Raw genomic sequence first — 21,284 nt, forward strand, 5'->3', positions numbered from 1 at the left:
AATGACCTGTGTATTTTACAAATATTTAATGAGCATGTATTGCCAGTACTGTGTTAGGCTCAGGGACACTGTAATAAATACATGTTTTGTGCACTTCAGTCTGATGGAGGAAAATCATTTAAGTGAGTACCATACTATTAGACAAGTGCTGAGTCTGCCTTCTGGTAGTGAGGAAAACACAGACATGGGAAAAGATTCCTGGGATGGAAGCACTTTTGTTGTTGTTCTCTATAGAGGGAACATTTTTTACCCCTTCTAGAATTAATTAATCTATTTATTTATTTATTTGTTTATTCTTGTTGGTTGTGAGGCCTGAACTCTGGGCCTGGGTGCTGTCCCTCAGCTCTTCAGTTTAAGGCTAGTGCTCTACCACTTGAGCCACAGCATCACTTCCGGCTTTTTCTGCTTATGTGGTACTGAGGAATCGAACCCTGGGCCTCATGCATGCCAGGCAAGTACTCTACCACTGAGCCACCTTCCTAGCCCCCCCTTATAGAAATTTTACAATCTCTCTGTATGTGTTACTCCTCAGAAATTATGGTTAAGGGGCTGGGAAGGTGGCTCAGTGGTAGAGCGCTTGCCTTGCATGCCTGAGGCCCTGGGTTCGATTCCTCAGCACCACATAAGCAAAAAGAAAAAAGCCAGAAGTGGCGCTGTGGCTCAAGTGGTAGAGTGCTAGCCTTGAGCTGAAGAGCTGAGGGACAGTGCCCAGGCCCAGAGTTCAGGCCCCATGACCGGACCCCCCCCAAAAAAAAATTATGGTTAAATAACAATAGCTAACACTTACCTGAGTAGTCATTATATGTCAGGTACTGAACTAACTGCTTGATGAATATTATGTCATCATTGTTTTTGTGCTCCTACATGTCAAGTGAAATTATCAATACTTTTCCAGGTGAAGAGGTTGGTGCCTGGAGAGGTCAAGGAACTTATCCAATGTTAGTTAGCTAGGAGGAATTGAAATAATTGATGTTGCTATTGAGTGTATAAATGACAGAAGATTTAAACTCCAAGAGGTTAGGAATATTAATTTTGTTTATTGATATATCCCAAATGTTAGAAGAGTACCTGGAACGTAAGTGCTCAGTAAATATTTTTTCAGTGAATGAATTTGTTGAATGCTATCCCACAAAGAGAAGTAGTTTACAGTTTAGTGTCTGTTTTATGGACTTAATATATATATTTTTTTAAAATTTTATTTTTTGAATAGGCAATACATGGTGTACAAATCAAAATACTATAAAAAGGTATCCAGTGAAAAGAAGTGCTCTCACCCCTACTTCCATTCCCCCTATGTCAGGCAATCAATTTGATTAGCTTCTGGTGTTTCCAGTTTTCTTTTTCTTTTGGGTCCAGTCGTGGGGCCTGAACTCTGGGCCTAGGCTCTGTCCCTTAGCTCTTCAGCTCAAGGCTAGCACTCTACTACTTGAGCCACAGCGCCACTTCTGGCTTTTTTCTTTTTGCTTATGTGGTGCTGAGGAATCGAACCCAGGGCCTCATGCATGCAAGGCAAGTGCTCTACCTCTGAGCCACCTTCCCAACCCCTCCAGTTTTCTTTATGCAAAAACAAACATGTATTATTTCCCTCCTTTCTTACAGAAAAGCATACTGTGCACACTATTCTGGACCTTGTTTTGTTTATTTTTTTACTTACAATGTAAAAAAGTATGCACATGATAATAGTGTATAGTAGTGTTTTGTAACATTTCTTGTTGGCAAAAATATGTTACAGAACCCTGTCCTTATTGATACCTTAAATTTTATGTGGTGAATATACATTATAGGGTATTTGATATAAAAGATCCATAAGTAGTAATTTGAAGGTTGAATTTGGGAAAGTTTAGGCAGCATATTCAGGGAAGAAAAATTTAGGAGGCTTAACAGTCTAAAGTACAAAACAGTTGGTAGTTCAAAATCTTATGGTTACCCATTAAGACTTTTCAGGGTAAAAAATGAGTATTAGCTACAATAGCTTTTTCCTTTTCTATTAGCAGTATTGGTATGTGGGTAAAAAGATCTTAGTCGCTATTACAACAATATCCTAAAATGTCCAGGAATTAAATAGAGATGACAGGATCTATATGTAAAATGTTGCAGAACTTGAGTATAATACTGAATGAGTAAAGAAATACCCACTTCATGCCTGGAACAAATTTTCTGGGTTATTTTTATTATTTGGTCAGTATTAACAATAGAGTGGTTAGGTCCAACTTTTTATTGATATATTACTGATATATAATGACATGTCAAGCATTCTTTTTGTTTTGTTTCTGTGGAATGTTTTGTGCTGATACTGGGGCTTGAACTCAGAGCCTGGATGCTGTCCTAGTTCTCTACCACTTGAGCCGCACCTCCAGCTTTAGTTGGTTAACTGGAGAAAGGTATCTCATGGACCTTCTTGCCTAGGCTGGCTTCAAACTGTGATCCTCAGATCTCAGTTTCCGGAGTAGCTAGAATTACAGACATAAGGCACCAGTACCCAGCTCAATAGAATTTTTTTTGTTTTTATTTTATTATTATTACTTTTTATTTTGAAAATACTGTATAGAGGGGTTACAATTACATGGGCAAGATAATGAGTGCATTTCTTTTTTTTTGGGGGGGGGGGGAGGTTCTGGTCATGGGGCCTTAACTCTGGGCCTGGGCGCTGTCCCTCAGCTCTTCAGCTCAAGGCTAGTGCTCTACCACTTGAGCCACAGCGTCACTTCCAGCTTTTTTCTTTTTGCTTATGTGGTGCTGAGGAATCGAACCCAGGGCCTCATGCATGCAAGGCAAGCGCTTTACCACTGAGCCGCCTTCCCAGCCCCTGAGTACATTTCTTATCAAGCATTGTTGCCTCCTCCTTTGTTTCCCCTTCCCATCCCTTCCCATCTCTACCTCCCTCCCTCAATAGAATTTTTTAAAGATAAAATTTGGAGTGAAATTTATTGGTCTTTAGAATATTATCTTCAAGGCTTTTGATTATCTTCAAGACTTTTGATATATGAATTTGCTTTTTAATAGATAGTACATAAGAACTTAATAGATTATTCTTACCACTTTGAAATAATCTGAATTTAATATAAAAAATAACCATGTAACTAATTGAAATTTTAGTATAATAGTTGTTTTGTTTTGTTGTGTTTTCCCAAGATGGACTTAGGGAAAGATAAAGGAAATGACATACTGATTCTTAATAGGAAGGAGAATATCTTTTTGTGGACTCTTAACTTACTGCTTTAAGAAAAAAGCCCTGATACTAGAATTCAGTGTCTTTTAAAATTGTGGAGTAACATTAATTCAGAAAGAGATTCAGTGCGTGTTAGTAAAGTTAAAAAGCAAAAAACCAAAACAATATCCCAGAAACAAAATTGACTTTATGAATGCAATTCAGTTTTCTTTTTCATATGCAGCAAAACAAATTGTTCCCTAGTTGGCTAGTGGAAAAGAGTTACTGCTTCATCAGCTGAAGTTTATAGTTATTAGAAGTTCATTAAACTATAATAACCACAAGCTGGCTCATGCCTATAATCCATTCTAGTTAGGATCATGGTTCAAAGCCAGCCCAGGCAGAGACACTTATCTCCAATTAACCACTAAAAAACTGAAGTAGCAAGTGGGTAGAGTGCTAGCCTGGAGCAAAAGAGCTCAGGAATAGGGCCCAGGCCCCAAGTTCAAGAACTACCCCTCTCTCTCTCTCTCTCTCTCTCTCTCTCTCTCTCTCTCTCTCTCTCTCTCTCTCTCACACACACACACACACACACACACACACACACACACACACACACACACACACACACACACACACACGCGCGCTCTCTCACCGCATAGGTGAATGATATTGATTACTGAGTCTTGCATATCATGGCCATACATACACACACACGCTCTCTCTCTCTTACCGCATAGGTGAATGATATTGATTACTGAGTCTTGCATATCATGCACACACACACACACGCTCTCTCTCTCTCTCTCTCTCTCTCTCTCTCTCTCTCTCTCTCTCTCACCGCGTAGGTGAATGATATTGATTACTGAGTCTTGCATATCATGGCCCCAAGTTCAAGAACTACGACTGACACACACACTCTCTCTCTCTCTCTAACCACATAGGTGAATGATATTGATTACTGAGTCTTGCATATCATGTATTTATCATCATTCTTATGTGGATTGGGATTCTATGATGAAATTTCAATTTGATTTTTTTTTTCTTTTGTGTATGTTATAGTTATTGTTGTTTGATTTTATTCCAGAGTCTCATTTACTCTGTGGCTCAGGTTGGACATAAACTGATGATTCTTTCACCTCAGCTTTGTGAGTGCTAGAATTATAGTCATGCACCACCAAGTCCCACTTCAGTTTGATGTTTTTAGGATTTTTATGTTTGGTTTTAAACAGACACCGAGTATCAATTTCAAAGGATTTGTTACTTTATAATTCTAGATACTGAAAGTGGATTTGTCAGATTACCTTCACATCCCTAGTGTGAAGTTCAAAAAGAGCTAAGTATTCAGTCTCAGTTTGAACTGAATAGTAATCGGCCTTCTCAGATGAAGAAACAGTTTGTTAGCATTTGATTTTTACTTACCTCATATTATGTATTTAGATAATTACTTTTTTCTAGTTTATCAAGAGACTGAGGAATATCTCTTTAGGATCATTGCTAGAAGCCTTTAGAGTATGGTCTACCCTCAGATTTCAGTCAGGTTGATAAAACATATCTGGTACTCCTATGTCTAAATCAATAGTTTTTTCTGGTAAAGTGTGTGTTTTTAAAATAATATTAGAAAGTTAGAAATACTAAATATTCAAATAAAAATTAGGATTGTTTATGTTATAGATTTTAATGTTGTATGTGTGATTTTTCTTCCTGTGAATAGAAACTTGTAAAATTTTGAAATGTATTTAATGTTTTGCACAGCTCCACCAAGTATGTTGGTGAAGGATGAATATGTTCATGACTTTGAGGGGCAGCCTTCGTTACCTACTGAAGGACATTCAATTCAAACCATCCAGCATCCACCAAGTAACCGTGGGTCAACCGAGACATATAGCACCCCAGCTCTGTTAGCCCCATCTGAGCCTAATGCTACCAGCACCACCAACTTTCCCAACATTCCTGTGGCTTCTACAAGTAAGTTACACAGACAGTGTCAGCAAATTGATTGTTCCTATTAAACATTTATCTTTAGTCACTTGGAGGGAAACTCAAAGCAAGTACAAAAATTAAAAGTGCTGTGATATCTTTCATAGGTAAACAGTTTCTTTTTTAAATTTTTGTAGTGTTGGTTATTGAACTCTGGACTTGGGGCTTGTATGCAAGCTGTCTACCACTGAGCTATATACCTTGGCCCCTGTGGGGTGGAAGTGGAGGGGGGGGATGGTGTTTATGTAAAGATTCTTTTTTGTGTGTGTGTGTGTGTGTGTGCTGGTACTGGGGCTTGAACTCAGGGCCCTGCTTGTCTTTTTTGCTAATGACTACACTCTACCACTTGAGCCACACTTCTGGCTTTTCACTGGTTAATTGGAGATAAGAGTCCCTTGGATTTGTGCCCTGGCTGGCTTCAAACTGGGATCCTCAAATTGAAGGCTCCTGAGTTGCTATGATTCTAAGTGTGAAACATGCAAGTACTTGGAATTTTTTTTTAATTTTAATTTAATTTAATTTTTTAGTACTTGGAATTTAAGTGATGACTTCAGTTACATTATTTTAATCATTCATTAATACAGTTTCTGGATAGAGAAACATTCAAGAGTTAACAAGTAGTTTTGTTGTATTTTTTTTCTCCTGATATTGAGAATTGAATCCAGGACCTTGTGCATGCTAGGCAAGTGCTCTCCTCTCTGAGCGATGCCCCTAATACATTTTGAACTAAGATGAGATTTTGTTTTGTTCTATAGTATTTTATTTTTGGTGCCAGTTCTAGGGCTCAAACAGAGGGCCTGGGTTCTGTTTTTGAACTTTTATGCTCAAGTCTAGTGCTCTGCCACTTGAGCCACTTGTGCTTTTCATTGCTTAATTGGGGAAAAGAGTCTCAGGGTCTTTTCCTGCCTGTGCTGGCTTTGAACTGTGATTCTCAGATCTCAGCCTCCTGAGTAGCTAGGATTACAGATGTGAGCCACCAGCAACTAGTAAACCAAGATATTTTTAAAGATCCTGTTATTATAATTGCATCCTTCTTTTTAGTCCAGTATTCCAAATTTGCTTTAGCTGAGGGAATATTAATTTTATAACAGCCACCTGTTTTCCCTTGTGAAAAAAAACCAACAAACTTATTTATAAATAAATCATTAAATGCATTAGCCAATTTTGATACAAAAATTAAACTTTATACATTTTTTTCTCTAGTAAGTCTGTTAGAAAAAGATTCTTCCTGAACAGGTGCTGGTGGTTTATACCTATAAACCTAGCTATACAGAAGGCTGAAATTTGAGCATCCCAGTTCAAAGCCAGCTTGGGCAGAAGAGTATGAGAACCTCTTTATCTTCAGTTAACCAGCCAAATGCGAGTGCTAGCTGCAAGTGAGAAAACAGTGAGAATGTAAGGCCTTGAGTTTAGGCTGCATTGTTGTACACACACACACACACACACACACACACACACACACACACACACACACACACACACACACACACACACACGAGTATGAGAACCTCTTTATCTTCAGTTAACCAGCTGCATTGTTGTACACACACACACACACACACACACGAGTATGAGAACCTCTTTATCTTCAGTTAACCAGCCAAATGCGAGTGCTAGCTGCAAGTGAGAAAACAGTGAGAATGTAAGGCCTTGAGTTTAGGCTGCATTGTTGTACACACACACACACACACACACACACACACACTGCTGCACACACACACACACACACACGTTCTTCTTGTGGTAACAATGTGACCTTTCCTGTCACAGTCTAGGAGTCCGAGGGCTGTTAGGGTCATGTTTCCTTTCTTCTTTTTGCATTGGTAGCAGTTGAACTTTTGGCCTTATGGGTGCTAGGGAAACACTTTACCACTGAGTTATTTCCCCCCGCTCAGGTTCATATTTTCTTTCTTTTTTTCTTTTTGTACTGATCCTGGATCTTGAACTCAGGAGCCTCGGTGCTGACTCTGAGCTTTTTTTGCTCAAGGCAAGTGCTCTATCACTTGAGCCACAGCTTTACTCCCTAGGTTCAGCTTTCCTCTGGGCCTAAAGAAGATAATATCACCTAGTTTTTTTTTTTTGTCAGTCGTGGGGCTTGAACTCAGGGCTTGGGCACTATCCCTCAGCTCTTCAGCTCAAGGCAAGCTCTACCACTTGAGCCACAGCGCCACTTCTAGTTTTCTAGTGGTTTATTGGAGATAAGAGTCTCACGGAGTTTCCTGCCTGGGCTGGATTTGAACTGCGATCCTCAAATATTTCCACATTTTAACAATAGTTAAAGAGTTCGGTGTTTGGCAACCAGTAAAAATTACTAAATCATAGAGCGTTGCCATATATATATGGTAATTGCATTTGGTAGCTAAGGGGAATGTACTTAAATATCAGCAATAGATTGTTGGTAGATCTGGATTGATACTTTGTTGGTTTCTCTCAGAAGAGATTATTCTATTAATGTTAATATCAGGTAAAATTCAAACACTGAATTTTTTTTTTTTTTTCCATCATGGGGCCTGAACTCTGGGACTGGGCACTGTCCATTAGCTCTTCAGCTCAAGGCTAGTACTCTACCACTTGAGCCACAGTGTCACTTCCAGCTTTTTTCTGCTTATGTGGTGCTGAGGAATTGAACCCAGGCTCTCATGTATGCAAGGCAAACACTCTACCACTGAGCCACCTTCCCAGCTGCAAACATTGAAATTTTTATCTATGGAATAGATAGATTTTTTTCCCCCTTTTTCTAAGGTGCTTGGGATCCCACCAGGGTATTACCCATATTAGACCTACTTTGCCCACTGAGTTATATCCTTAGCCACCATGATTGTGTTTTTAGCACTTTTCATTAATCCATTTTATTACTTTAAAGCAATATCTTTTGGTTTGCTACATGAAAGATGACAATAACATTATGGATGATATTTTGTATTTATTTAGTATAGAGTACCGCTACTGACCACCAATCTACTATCTAATTTTGTCTTGGTATTTTGAAGGTCAATTTCCATAATTGAGGAGTAGATTCTGTATATTTTAGGATTTGTGGCAAAAGGTTTCCATATAGGCCCATCAGCTGCACTAGACTTAGGAGAAAAAGAACTAAGCAACCCAAAGACAGCGATGGGAAAGGAAGAATGAAAGAGAAAGAGGGAATAGCCTACACTAAGCAAAAGGAAAGAAATATAATCATCACCTGATGTGGAAGAAATAATTTGTATTGTCAAAGCTCATAGAATTCACAAAATTTATAGACTATGATAATGACGATTTGCCTTGTGAAGGTTACAATGTGTTTGTTACTTTAACTAAGTATCACTAGTCCACAATACCGTGAACTATGTGAAATATATGTAATTACCTAATCTCACTTTAAAAAAAACAAAAGTGAGAGAAGGTATGGATTAGGAGCAATGGGTGACAATGTTATCAGACACCTTGTACTCATATACTGTTTTGTAGAATGGGAACTTCTTTTGTGCAACTACTTAAAGATATAATAATAAAAAATGTAAAAAAATGTTTCCATATATTTCAAAAAGATATTTTGATAGGGGAAATGGAGCTATGGTTCAAGTGGTAGAGAGTCAGTCTTCAGAGAAAGCTGTGTAACAGTGTCCAAGTGCTGAGCTCAAGCCCCATTATTGCATAAAAATAAAATGAAGCAAAATAAAAGAAATGTGTTGATGGAATTAAAATAAAGCAATTGAGGTGAAATAGAGGTATTGGAAGGCTATTTCATATGTTCTATTATTGATTTTGTTCTATTATTTATCTTATGTACCTGGAATTACTTGATGGAAATATTTAGAACAGATAACTTGTGGGCCATTTTATAATTTGTGTTCATTTTAGTACATGAATATCTTCAGAGTTTCTAAGTATGTGTAAACTAAAATAATTTAGTTTCTTCAATGTAATGACAGTTTTTATAAATTAGATAAGAGTATGTAGCATGTAGAGGTGTTGAAACCAAGAGTAAGAATGTAATTAACCTTTAAAGATAACTGAGAATTTTGAGAGATAACCTTTAAAATAACTGAAAATTTGAGGGATGAGTATGAAGATAATTTGGTAAAAAACATTATTTTTAAAAAGAAATAAAAAGCTTTTGATAATATAATTTTTAACTTTAACAAAATATATGGTAGGTAGAGAGGAGAAAAAAGTTCCTTGTGTTTGGTACTTTGAGTAGTGGTGACATTTACTCTTCTCCTATACATTCCCATTTGATGAGAAAAGAAAGATTATGCCAGTGACAAATAACTATATAATTTCAATGCTATCCAAATAAACAGTTGGCTTAATGGTGTCTCTCTCTCTCTCTCTCTCTCTCTCTCTTTCTCTCTCTCTCTCTCTCTCTCTCTCTCTCTCTCTCTCCCCCTCTCTCCCTCTCTCCCTCCCCTTGGGCTTGAACTTAGGGCCTGGTTGAAACTAGCACTCTAGCACTTGAACCACAGCTCCACTTCTGGCTTTTTGGTTAATGGAGATAAGAGTCTCATGGACTGTCTTCGATCCTTGACCTTCAAACCTCAGCCTCCTAAGTAGCTAGGATTATACACCCCAGCAGGCTTGAAAATCTATTTTTTAATTTAAATTTTAATATAAAGGTGATGTACAGAGGGGTTACAGTTACATAAGTCAGGTAATAAGTACACTTCTTTTTTGAACAGTGCTCTCCCCTCCCTTCCCCATCCCGCCCTGGTTGTAAAGTTCATTTCCAACATAATAATCTAGTGCTATTTCTTAAAGAGTACATTAGTTGGATGGTGCTGGTGGCTCATGCCTGTAATCCTAGCTGCTTAGGAGATTGAGATCTAAGGGTCCAGATTGGAAGCCAGCCTAAGTAGGAAAAGTCCATGAGACTCCTATCTCCAATTAACTATCCAAAAAACCAAAAGTAGAACTGTAGGTTGATTGGTAGAACATCAGCTTTGTGCAAAAAAACTAAGGGACAGCACCCAGGCCTTGAGTTCAAGCCCCGGTACTGGCACCAAATAAGAGACAAAAGAACTATATTTTCAACTTAAGAAGAAAATCCCCAAAAAATGCCAGACAGTAAGCAATATAGTAGGATTTTTTTTTTTCTTTTTGAGACCAACTTAGGTTTATTTAAAGCTGAAAGTCTGCTATGCTGGAAAACTCTCGGTCTTTGGCCAACAAAGTTGGTTTATAGACATCAAATTATAATGGCCCAAAGTTTTTCTCTGCTTGTTTTAGAGATTACTTGTAGAGAGTGACAAGACATTTCACTCACTGGGGCATCTTCTTTCCTGGACACTATTGGATGAACACTGCCACATTTCAGTTTTTATAGTGTGCAGACCTTTGTGATTGTCCCATGCTTTCTTCCTTTATCTAATGTTGTAGATCATCTGGAGATGATTGTTCAGCACAACAGATTGGCTCACTCAGTGCCTACTGTTCATGAGATGATTTTTTGTTATTGTTGTTGGTTGTGTGGCTTGAACTCAGGGCCTGGGCACTGTCGTCCCTCAGCTCTTTCACTCAAGGCTAGCATTTGACCATTTCAAACCACAGCACCACTTCCGGTCTGCTGACTTTCAACTGTGATCCTCAGATCTCAGCCTCCTAAGTAGCTAGGATAACAGGCATGAATCACCAGCACCCAGCTGATTTTTGAGTAGAATAAAAGCCAGCAATTAGTCCTTTGAGAGAGAAAAAGAGAGACTAATTTCATGTACATTTGGGCCTATAATAGTGTTCTTGTAAAGGCACAGTTCTTGGTTTTTAAAGAAAGCACATGAAAAAAAAATTTAAATAGGCTGGTAGTATTATTTGAATCCAAATACTGCATTGGACAGTGGAGCTGGATGTTTTTATCCTCATCTTCTTCATCACATTCCGTTTAAAATATTTTCCTGATCTGCTTTTTAAAAATCAACTCTAGCATTCTGTCATTACCAGTACCACCAGTGTCTTTATAATTATAAAGGTAATTATAAATTATTAGTACCAGTATCTTTATAATTATAAAGATTTTATTTTATTTCAGTTTTCAGCATTTGCATGAGCCTGGGTTTTACAAGTCCAAATCAAAGTCCAGAGAGAATTAGATGATGTGGCAACAGGTTGAACTGATACTCTTCTGAAGTTATGGTAGACTAGACATGAAGTGGGATTTTGCTGTCATTTGAAGAATATTAATGAGCATAAAGTCCACTAAAATTAGGCAAACATTATTTGAGATGGAACAATTCTGAAGAAGTTCTCAAGATTTGCCTTTATAGATATTTTTGGGTTTTTTACTTGATAGGAAATGAATATAGTTTTGAGTTATGAGATATAATTGGTCCTTCACATATTGTATAAAACCATAGGATTGCTTCCATACATGTACCATGTTAATGTCTTCTTGTTTCTCTAGGTCAGCCTGCCAGTATTCTGGCAGGCAGCCATAGTGAAGGACTGTTGCAGATAGCTTCAGGGCCTCAGCCAGGACAGCAGCAGAATGGATTTACTGGTCAGCCAGCTACTTACCATCATAGTATGTACATGCTTTTCAAAGTCTTTTAAATAGCTTAGAAAAAAATAGGCAGCCTTTATAAAAGCAAATTAATCCATGTGGGCCTTAATTTTTAGACAGCACTACCACCTGGACTGGAAGTAGGACTGCACCATACACACCTAATTTGCCTCACCACCAAAACGGCCATCTTCAGCACCACCCGCCTATGCCGCCCCATCCCGGACATTACTGTAAGCTCTTGTTTTTGTTGTAAGGGCTTTTTCTTTTATAGGACTTTGTTTTCTTTCTGTTTCTTTATTTTTAAATGTTTTTTCATCTTTCATTCATCATCAGTTTAGTTCCATTAGTTCTTTTTGCTATTTTTTTTGTGTTTTTGGTAAACAGTATTATTTATAGTTACACCATTCTCTGTTGCGGATGATTCATTAACATCACATTGATTTCCATTCATTTGTCTGTTTGCTTTGTATGTGATTTTAGATTTCATATGTGTCTTGAATATCCTCTCAAGGTTTCCCTCACCATAGAACAGTGCCATAGAAACTCAGATATTGAATCTGATTGTACTTGGCAGGCATGATTGGGAGCACACAGATAGCTAGCAGTTTCAGGCAGCATAGGAACATTGTTCATTTGGCTTATTAAGATTAGGAATATAAAACTTCCCTTTTCTTCTTGTTTTAAAACTAATAATACAGACAACTTGGAAGATGTTGAGACACATAAATAAAAAAATTTTAAATACCTAGAATTCTATAATTCAGATATAATCACTTCCAGTCAGATAAATGTATATTTATTTAAAAAATGGGGGAGGGTTCATGCTATATGTATACGGTTATATATTGTTTTTTATTAGTTATTACTGTTTCTAAATGTGTTGAAGAAAGGAAGTTTTAATGGCTTCTTGGATCACCATTAGTAGTTAAGTATGCTGGATTTGGCTGTATGATGATTGCCAACTTACTTAACCTCATTTAGTCTCAAGGACAGTAGTAGCTATGTATTTCAAGGAGTCTTGTAAGAATTGAGTGAAATAATTCATGTAAGCTTTTTTAAAAAGCACAGTGACTTAATGCATAATGTTTTGTTATGTTAGCTACTACCTTATATAGCTTTAATTCAATAAACATGCACACTTGTTTTTATAATAGTCCTGTTTAAATTGTGGATTGTCTTATAATTTATACTGCATTAAATGTTATATGAATAATTCATTTATAATCCACATTAAATATAGCATGTAAAACTATAAATTGCTTAATAACACTTGATAGCACTAAAATGTTAGCTATTAAGTATCCACAAACGTAACTCAAAAGTCTTTGCTCATTATAATTATAAAGAACTTTTAAGTTCTTAGGCATTGCATAAGATTGATCTCAGTAAAGTCTTAAGTTATTATAAGGTTTATTAAAAGTTTTAGCATTGGAAAACTTTTAATAAATAAAAATGAGATTTTTATTGTCTTTTCTTTAGGGCCAGTTCACAATGAGCTTGCATTCCAGCCTCCCATTTCCAATCATCCTGGTAAGTGTATGTCAAAATTGATTCCCAGTAATTAGATAGTCATTATAGTAATTGGAGTATACACTCAGGTTTTAATGTAGTTAGAGGACAGCTTCTAATGTATGTTATATATTATGATACAGGTTAGTCAGCAGTTTTAGTGTAACTGATATAGTCATACATAATATGCCTCTATTTGCTTCATTTTACTAGTCTGAAAGAAAAGACAAGAAATATTTAGGTTTAGTACTGAATACATAAATATGCAGAAGAGTAAAAAAGTAGCCTTCAAAATACAACATCTGTAGAACTGTGTAGCTTAAAAAAAACAGGAAAGAATCTTAAATAGATACTGAAAAGAAAAAGAGTTCAACTGTATCTGTCTTAGAAGAAAGATTCAAGTCTGGGAAAGTGGCTCAGTGGTAGAGTGCTTGCCTTGCATGCATGGGGCCCTGGGTTCAATTCTTCAGTACCACATAAGCAGAAAAAGCTGGAAGTGGTACTGTGGCTCCAGAGCCTTGAGCTAAAGCCCAGAGTTTAGGCCCCATGACTGACCAAAAAAAAAAAAAAAAAATGCCTCAGAACTAATTTTTAAGCTGGGTGCCAGTGGCTCATGCCTATACTCTTAGCTAGGCAGGAGGCTAAGATCTGAGGATCACAGTTCAAAGCCAGCCTGGGCAGGAAAGTCCGTGAGACTCCCATCTTCAATAAACCACCAGAAAACTGGAAGTGGTGCTATTGCTCAAATGGTAGAGCACTCACCTTAAGCTGAAGAGCTGAGGGACAGCGCTCAGGCCCAGAGTTCAAGCTCCATGACTGACCCATGACTGAGTATTAAAATTCAGAACTTATGTGGTTATATTATGTTCAGAAGAATAACAGCTAGGTAGCTTTCTTCAACTAAGAGTTCATATATAATTAATTATTTATTACCTTTTGAAGTAATAAAACAGGTCTAATTTTTTTTTTAAGTATCAAAGGTCACTGGGTGCTGGTGGCATATGCCTGTAATCCTAGCTACTTAGGAGGCTGAGATCTGTGGATCGCAGTTCAAGGCTAGCCTGGGCATGAAAGTCTGTGAGACTCTTACCTCTAATATCTTAAACTACTAAAAATAATCTGGTAGTGGTGTTGTGGCTCAAGTGGTAGAGTGCTACCCTTGAGCAAAAGAAGCTCAGGGATAGCTCCCAGGCCCAGCATTCAAGCCCCAGGACCAGAAAAAAAAGAAAAGATGAGAAGAAAGTATCAAAGGTCCCCTCTAATACAAAAATACAATTTTGAATTTTTTTCCTTCTCAGAATTGTTTTTCTTAATTTTAAAAAGATGCAGATATAATAGTTGTGTCTTAGAATTTGCAAGGGGAATGGTTCCAGGATGCCCCTAAGATAGTAAACTCTGTGGATATATGTGTCTCTTATGTAAAATGACACCTGGAACTTATCCCCCTGTGGATACGGAAAGATAATGTATATGTTTGCAGTAAAGGTTATTAAAAGATAACTTGGACATTCTAAGTATTTGTTCAACTTTGTGTGACTATGTTCTGTTATTATTTATGCTGATTCTAATTTATCTTCCAGTTAAAAAAAATTGAAGACATCTTTGTGCTTATAATTTTCTCATATTTCAGTTTGGGAGATTAAAAGTACTTCTGGATCAAAAAGACAAATTGCTTTATAGTAATAGTAATAAAATCAGCAGTATGAGAACAGTTTTACATGTTCATTAGTAGCAGATCTCATTCATTTAGGAGACAGATCATATTTCCTTTGGGTTGACGAAAGTATAGTTGGTGAGAAACAACAAACTTTTTTTTTGACACTTGTGGGGCTTGAACTCAGGGTCTGGGTGCTGTCCCACCTTGTGCCTGTGTTCAAGCAGTTTACCACTTGAGCCAGAGCATCACTTTCAATTTTTGAGTGGTCAATTGGAGCTAAGAGTCTCACAGGGATTTTGTGCCTGGGCTAGTTTTGAGTCGCAGTCCTCAGATCTCAGCCTCCTGAGTAGCTAGGATTTCAGGCATGAGCCAACAAAGCCCGGCAAGAAACACTTTTCATGCCCTACATATTTACTAGTTGTTACCCTCTTAATATATTTTGTATATATGTGTTATGTATTTGTTACATTCTTTTGTGGGTCAAGACCTTTTACCTTTTCATACACTTTTTTTTTTTTTTGGTCGGTCCTGGGGCTTGAACTCTGGGCCTGGGCACTGTCCCTCAGCTCTTCAGCTCAAGGCGAGCGCTCTACCACTTGAGCTACAGCGCCACTTCCGGTTTTCTGGTGGTTTATTGGAGATAGGAGTCTCACGGTCTCTCCTGCCCGGGCTGGCTTTGAACCGCGATCCTCAGATCTCAGCCTCCTGAGTAGCTAGGATTACAGGCGTGAGCCACCAGCGCCCTGCTTTTTCATACACTTTTTAAAAAACTGTAATATACAGGAAAGCACATAATATATAGCGTAAACTGGGTTATGGAACTTTTGTTCTGCCAAGGGACATTTGGATATTACAATATTTGCTGGCCATACAAAATTGTTAGTGTTAGGAAATTGAGTCATGCATGTTAGGAGAGATCAAGCAGATGAAAGGAGAGAAAGAAGGCAGAGGCCTCAGTAGATTAGAACAGGCTGCAGAGGGATGCCATGTAATATCCAGCAGCATTGGAGAAATGAAGAGTGGGGAGTGTGTGTGGGGGGGGTTGTAGTTTTTATACATTCTGGAATGACATTCTTTTTGGAATTTCTTTGTCCTGTACTGCTGGAGATTTATTGTCCAAACTCTCCTGTTTGGGATTTATGGTAGGGGTATCCTCCTGACACCAGCAGTCCTGTACTTTCAGATAAGGTCAGGGGTGAAGTTTTCCTGTGAACCAGGTGGGGTCCCTGGGGGCAGGTGGTTCAGTGGGCCATGGGAGCAGCATAGAGTTATGAGAACAAGTAATTCCCATCAGTTAGTACAGGCAGCTGCACCATTGGGAAGCTGATAAGAATACCTGTCTGTTCCATCACATATCAAATAATTTCTCAGGTTTTATATAGCCCAAGGTTCAGACAACTTCCCTCCTCTGGATAAATAATATTAAAGCCAACACCTGTATAACTGCCAGCCCACATTGAGAACTAGAACATTTCAGTACCCCTATGAATACTCCTACCCCTTGCATTTTTGTCTTACCGATAAACCTTTTCCTCCTTTCTACTCTAAAATAACCACCATACTGTTTTGGGTAGTGTTTTACTTCATTTTGGTTTACTTCATTCTCATAGTAGAACTTCTGATTAGGTTGAACAACCCTTGGTGTTCAGACAATAGCATTGACTTAGATGAGTATATGCCTTTTCTGGAGCCTGCATATCACTGACATCTCTGTCTTTCAATAGAATAAGAAAAGCACTGTATTCATAAACTTCTTTGTTAAATTGGCAACTCCTTTTATACATCCACTTAAAGATGATAATAATTTCTGGAAAGGACTAAATGGTGAAGGACAAAGAAAAGGACTAAATGGTGAAGATGATCTGGAATGGTCTCTGTTCAGCTACTTTCAGGAGAAGACTAGCTTTGCATATGTACTTTCAATGATTTTAGAAATTTGGAACTCCCAGGTAGTTTTTGGTTGTAGATATTAATTACTCCCTGAGTAGTTTTACTTTAACAGTTTTTCATTTCTCTTTTTGTTAAAAGAATAATCAAACTGCTCTCTGTTGGGAGAGCTCCCCATCCTTCTGCCATTCTCCTTAGTAATTACTCTACTGCTATGTAGTTTTCTTTTAGAATTTGATTTTATACTTTTTCTCTGTGCAAGAACTTGTTTTCTTCCCCTGCTTGTTGCTTGGTTGCAGGACATACTTCCTTAGTTAGGCAGAAGGAAGTCTCTGATCCTATTCTATACTTTTCTAGTCTCATCTTATTTTAGGCTTTAACCATTTTCCACTATTTAAGCTTGCTAGGTACATTTTTTTTTCTTTCTGCTTTTTTTGTATATACTGTTTGTTGACCTGATGAGTACTATATTCTAGTATATATTGCAATATAACACATTATTCCAAAACATACAAGTAAAAGCAATAATTATTAACTGGTTTTATTACTCCGTTTTTATGCATAGATATCTTTTTTATGTCTTAACTGGATAGTCTGACTTGAGGTCTGGTGAGGTTATGATGAAGTTGTTAGCTTGACTGCCAGCTAACAACTAGTAGTCAGGAGATAGTTTGTCAGTATACTTAGCAAGTTAGTGTTACATATGGCAGGAAGCTCTAAGTTTTTCTCAGTATGGACTTCTTTGTAGAGCTCTTGACTATCTTACAACCTAACCAACAAGAGATCAGGAGAAAGTATGACAGAATCTCAGTGTCTTTGTGAACCACAGAAGTTACACCATCATTTCTGTCTTAAATGTGTGTGTATGTCAAGGGAGGGGGTAAGTGGCGGTGGGGGGGGGTGGGGGGCAGGAACTGACTATACATGGGTATGAATATCAAAACACAAGAATCATTGGAAGCCATCTTGAATTCCAGGAACCAGGCAACCCCTACTTTTCCATATGTAGCTCAGGCACACCACCATTGGGAAATTTGTTGGGTCCTTTGTCCCTAGCTACTTAGTACTTTCTCATCATCCAAATTACAGTTATGCGTTTACGTGTCTGTTGTCCTTATTTAGTAACAAATAGGAAAGAAAATGAAGTCAAGCTCTCTCCCCCCTAATAGTAGGGATTAGATTTGGTACCTTATTTTTTTAGGCAAGTACTTTACCACTTGAGCCATACCCCCAGTCTTGAAGTTTTCAGAAAGGATAGTCTAGCTAATTAATTTTCACAGACTTACTTGGTATTTACTTTAAGTTGACATATTAATCAGATTCATCAATTTGATTACAAGTTAAAATGAAAAGTTTCTTCTGTGTCTTTGAGGTTGTTTTTTCAAACTCAGAAATGGATTTGAGACCTACAGCTGTTCCATTTTGGGTGGTACTTTGGAGCTATTCACCATATGAAAGATATTACCTATATGTGTTAATAAAAGATTCTCATGGGGCATCTTAGAGATCTAAATAATAAAAGGAATGATTTGTAGTTATTTGTCCAGATTTTAACTTTTTTTGATGACTGTTTTCTCAAAAATGAAAGATAGTATCTTGGAGAGATGCATTTTCCATTATAAGTGAACAATATTTATATTTATTTGTTAAAAACTGTGTTTATAATCTAATTCCCTGAGGGGCCTGGGCATTGTTCCTGAGCTTCTTTTGCTCAAGGCTAGCACTCTGCCACGTGAGCCACAGCATCACTTCTAGGTTTTTCTGTTTATTTGGTACTGAGGAATCGAACCCAGGGCTTCATGTGAGCACTAGGCAAGCACTCTACCACTTAGCCACATTCCTAGCCCTAACTAAGTTCTTACATTGTAACTCAGTCTTTCAAAACAATTTTTGTTGGCCAGTGATAAGCAAAGATTAGCTTTTACTTTAGGAGCAAAAATTAAAAATTAAAATCTGAGCCTGGCGCTGTAATCCTAGCTACTCAGGAGGCTGAGATCTGGGGATCATGGTTCAAAGCCAGCCTAAGCAGGATAGTCCATGAGACTCTTATTTCCAATTAACCACCAGAAAACCAGAAGTGGCGCTGTGGTTTAAGTGGTAAAGCACTGGCCTTGAGCTGAAGAGCTGAGGGACAGTGGCCAGGCCCAGAGTTCAAGTCTCACTACCAACCAAAAAAAAAAAAAAATGTAATCTGAGTGCCAGTGGTGCATGCCTGTGATCCTAAGAAGACTGAGATGCAGAGAATTGTGATTTGAACCCAGCCTGGGCAGAAAAGTCCATGACATTCCCTGTCTTAAATAACCAGCAAAAATCTGGGTTCAAGAAGTAGAATACCAACTGAGCAAGCAAGACAAACAAGTTTAAGCTCTCAGTTTAAACCCTGTACCAGCAAAAAAGAAAAAAGAAAAACAAAGTCAAGCACATAACAATCCTTTATTTCCTTTTAACTAATTTAGAGCATTAAGAAAGCCATCTGTGCCAGATGACAGTGGTTCATACTTGTAATCATAGCTACTTAGAAGTAGCTATGAGGAACGTGGATCAAAACCAGCTTGAGCAGGAAAAGTTTGTGAGATTTTATCTCCAATTATAAACATGGAAGTGGAGCTATGACTCAAATGGTAGAGAGAGCCTTGAGCAAAGAAGCTGAGGGACAGCACCAAGGCCCAGAGTCAAACCCCAGGAACAGCAGAGGGGAGAGAGGGGGAGAAAGGAGGAGAAAGGGAAGAGAGAGACAGAGACAGAGACAGAGAGACAGAGACAGAGAGAGAGAGAGAGAGAGAGAGAGGAGCAAAGGGAGTAATTTCAAATGATTACTTTTACTAGACTTGACAAGCTGCAGGGTTGTCATTTAATGACATTTACTCATTGGTACAAGAGTGAAGAAATATCCAGAAATGTTTCATGTTTAATGAGTATTTTCTATCACCTTCCCCTGTTTTAAAAATTTAAGAATGTGATGGGGCTGGGAAGGTGGCTCAATGGTAGAGTGCTTGCCTTGCATGCATGAGGCCCTGGGTTCGATTCCACATAAGCAGAAAAAGCTGGAAGTGGTGCTGTGGCTCAACTGGTAGAATGGTAGCCTTGAGCTGAAGAGCTGAGGGACAGCACCCAGGCCCAGAGTTCAGACCCCACAACCAGGGGGAAAAAAATTAAAAATAAAATAAGAATGTTGAGAATAGAAGAGGAAAGTGTGTGTGATATTTTGTAGCCTAGCCCCATCAAATTTTCTTCAGTGTTCATCATAGCTTGAATTTTCTTGTTCATTTGATTACTGATTTGCCCCTGTAGAATAGGGATTATGACTGCTTTGTTTACTGCTGTGTGAGCAGTGTTAGATTTCTAATGCTGTGTAAACGTCTGTTTAATAAGCCAAAAAGGAAAACCAAATAATTTTAATGTATGTGAGTTCAATGTAATAATTGTATTTGCGTAAAATCAGAAATACTTGATCAACTATTTGTAGTCTAAACTATTGCCCTTTTCCTCAGTCATGTAAAATTATTTAAAATCATTTGTTGTCCAAATTAATATGCTAAATATAATTTTTAAAGTTAAAATGGTCATTGTTAACATGAATTAACTTTACAGAAAAATGCCTCTTGTGAAATTAATTACACAATTAATTACATAATTAAAATGATGTAAGAGTTACTGAGTTAGAAAATAGAAGACATGGAAATTCCTACTTTTTAAATGAACTTTCAACATGGTTTTAAACCATTTTTATGTACTTCATTTCCCTCTTGTCTCCCTTGACCTTTTCTTTTAGGAAAAGCTTGGTCTTATGGAGTGAAAATGAGTCCTATTATCTTTCTCACATGGGTGGATGTTTTCTTATTTATTTCATACAGCTCCTGAATATTGGTGTTCCATTGCTTACTTTGAAATGGATGTTCAGGTAGGAGAGACATTTAAGGTTCCTTCAAGTTGCCCTATTGTAACTGTTGATGGATATGTGGATCCTTCTGGAGGAGATCGCTTTTGCTTGGGTCAACTCTCCAATGTCCACAGGACAGAAGCTATTGAGAGAGCAAGGTATTGATGTATAGTTACTTATTTTTTTAAAAAATTATCTAGTACATTGTCTTTTAATCGAGATTCTTTTCCATGTACTCAATTTATGAGTTCTTAAATAGAAAGAAAGAAAGGTCATTTATTTTATTTTATTTAATAAATTTTACTTATTTAATACATCATATATTTTATTTAATAAAATATTTATTTAACTTTGATATATTATTTATATTTCTCTAATATATAATAAAAAGTAGTCAAGTTTCTGTGCATTGAATAGTAACTATATCTGTGCTGTAGAATTTAATAGCTATTAGCCACATACGGCTTTTGAGCACTTAAGCTTTGATTCATATGATTAGCTGAATTTTTAATTTAATTTTAGTATGTTGCTAATGACTATTGATTGGTTTATAAGCCTTAGTTTCCTCATAAAAATAGAAATTGTAGTATTTACCTTATTCAGTTATGTTAAATGAGATTTCATGTTAAATGTTTCTAACATAAACACTATATATATGCTCATTATTATTGCTATGAGAAGGAAAAGAAAGAAGGAACTGTAAAGTTAAACAGGGCTAGGTTATAGTTATGGTGTTATAGTA

General features: G+C 37.3%; 1 protein-coding gene across 2 annotated transcripts in view; it reads left to right on the plus strand.

Annotated features, from left to right (window-relative positions):
• The window catches only part of Smad4 (SMAD family member 4), a 59,383-nt gene that overhangs the window by 29,993 nt on the left and 8,106 nt on the right, over positions 1 to 21,284 (plus strand). For both annotated transcript variants that reach the window (XR_006146909.1, XM_042675122.1), the window contains 5 exons: positions 4,904 to 5,116; positions 11,508 to 11,627; positions 11,723 to 11,839; positions 13,089 to 13,139; positions 20,517 to 20,700. Coding sequence is in view for 1 of the 2 variants with exons in the window: in XM_042675122.1 (XP_042531056.1) it covers positions 4,904 to 5,116; positions 11,508 to 11,627; positions 11,723 to 11,839; positions 13,089 to 13,139; positions 20,517 to 20,700 (685 nt within the window). In the remaining variant the exon portion in view is untranslated. The remainder of the gene's footprint in view (positions 1 to 4,903; positions 5,117 to 11,507; positions 11,628 to 11,722; positions 11,840 to 13,088; positions 13,140 to 20,516; positions 20,701 to 21,284) is intronic.

This window comes from Dipodomys spectabilis, unplaced genomic scaffold, assembly GCF_019054845.1.
Source record: "Dipodomys spectabilis isolate Male_0828 unplaced genomic scaffold, ASM1905484v1 ptg000024l, whole genome shotgun sequence".
NCBI classification, from domain to species: domain Eukaryota; kingdom Metazoa; phylum Chordata; class Mammalia; order Rodentia; family Heteromyidae; genus Dipodomys; species Dipodomys spectabilis.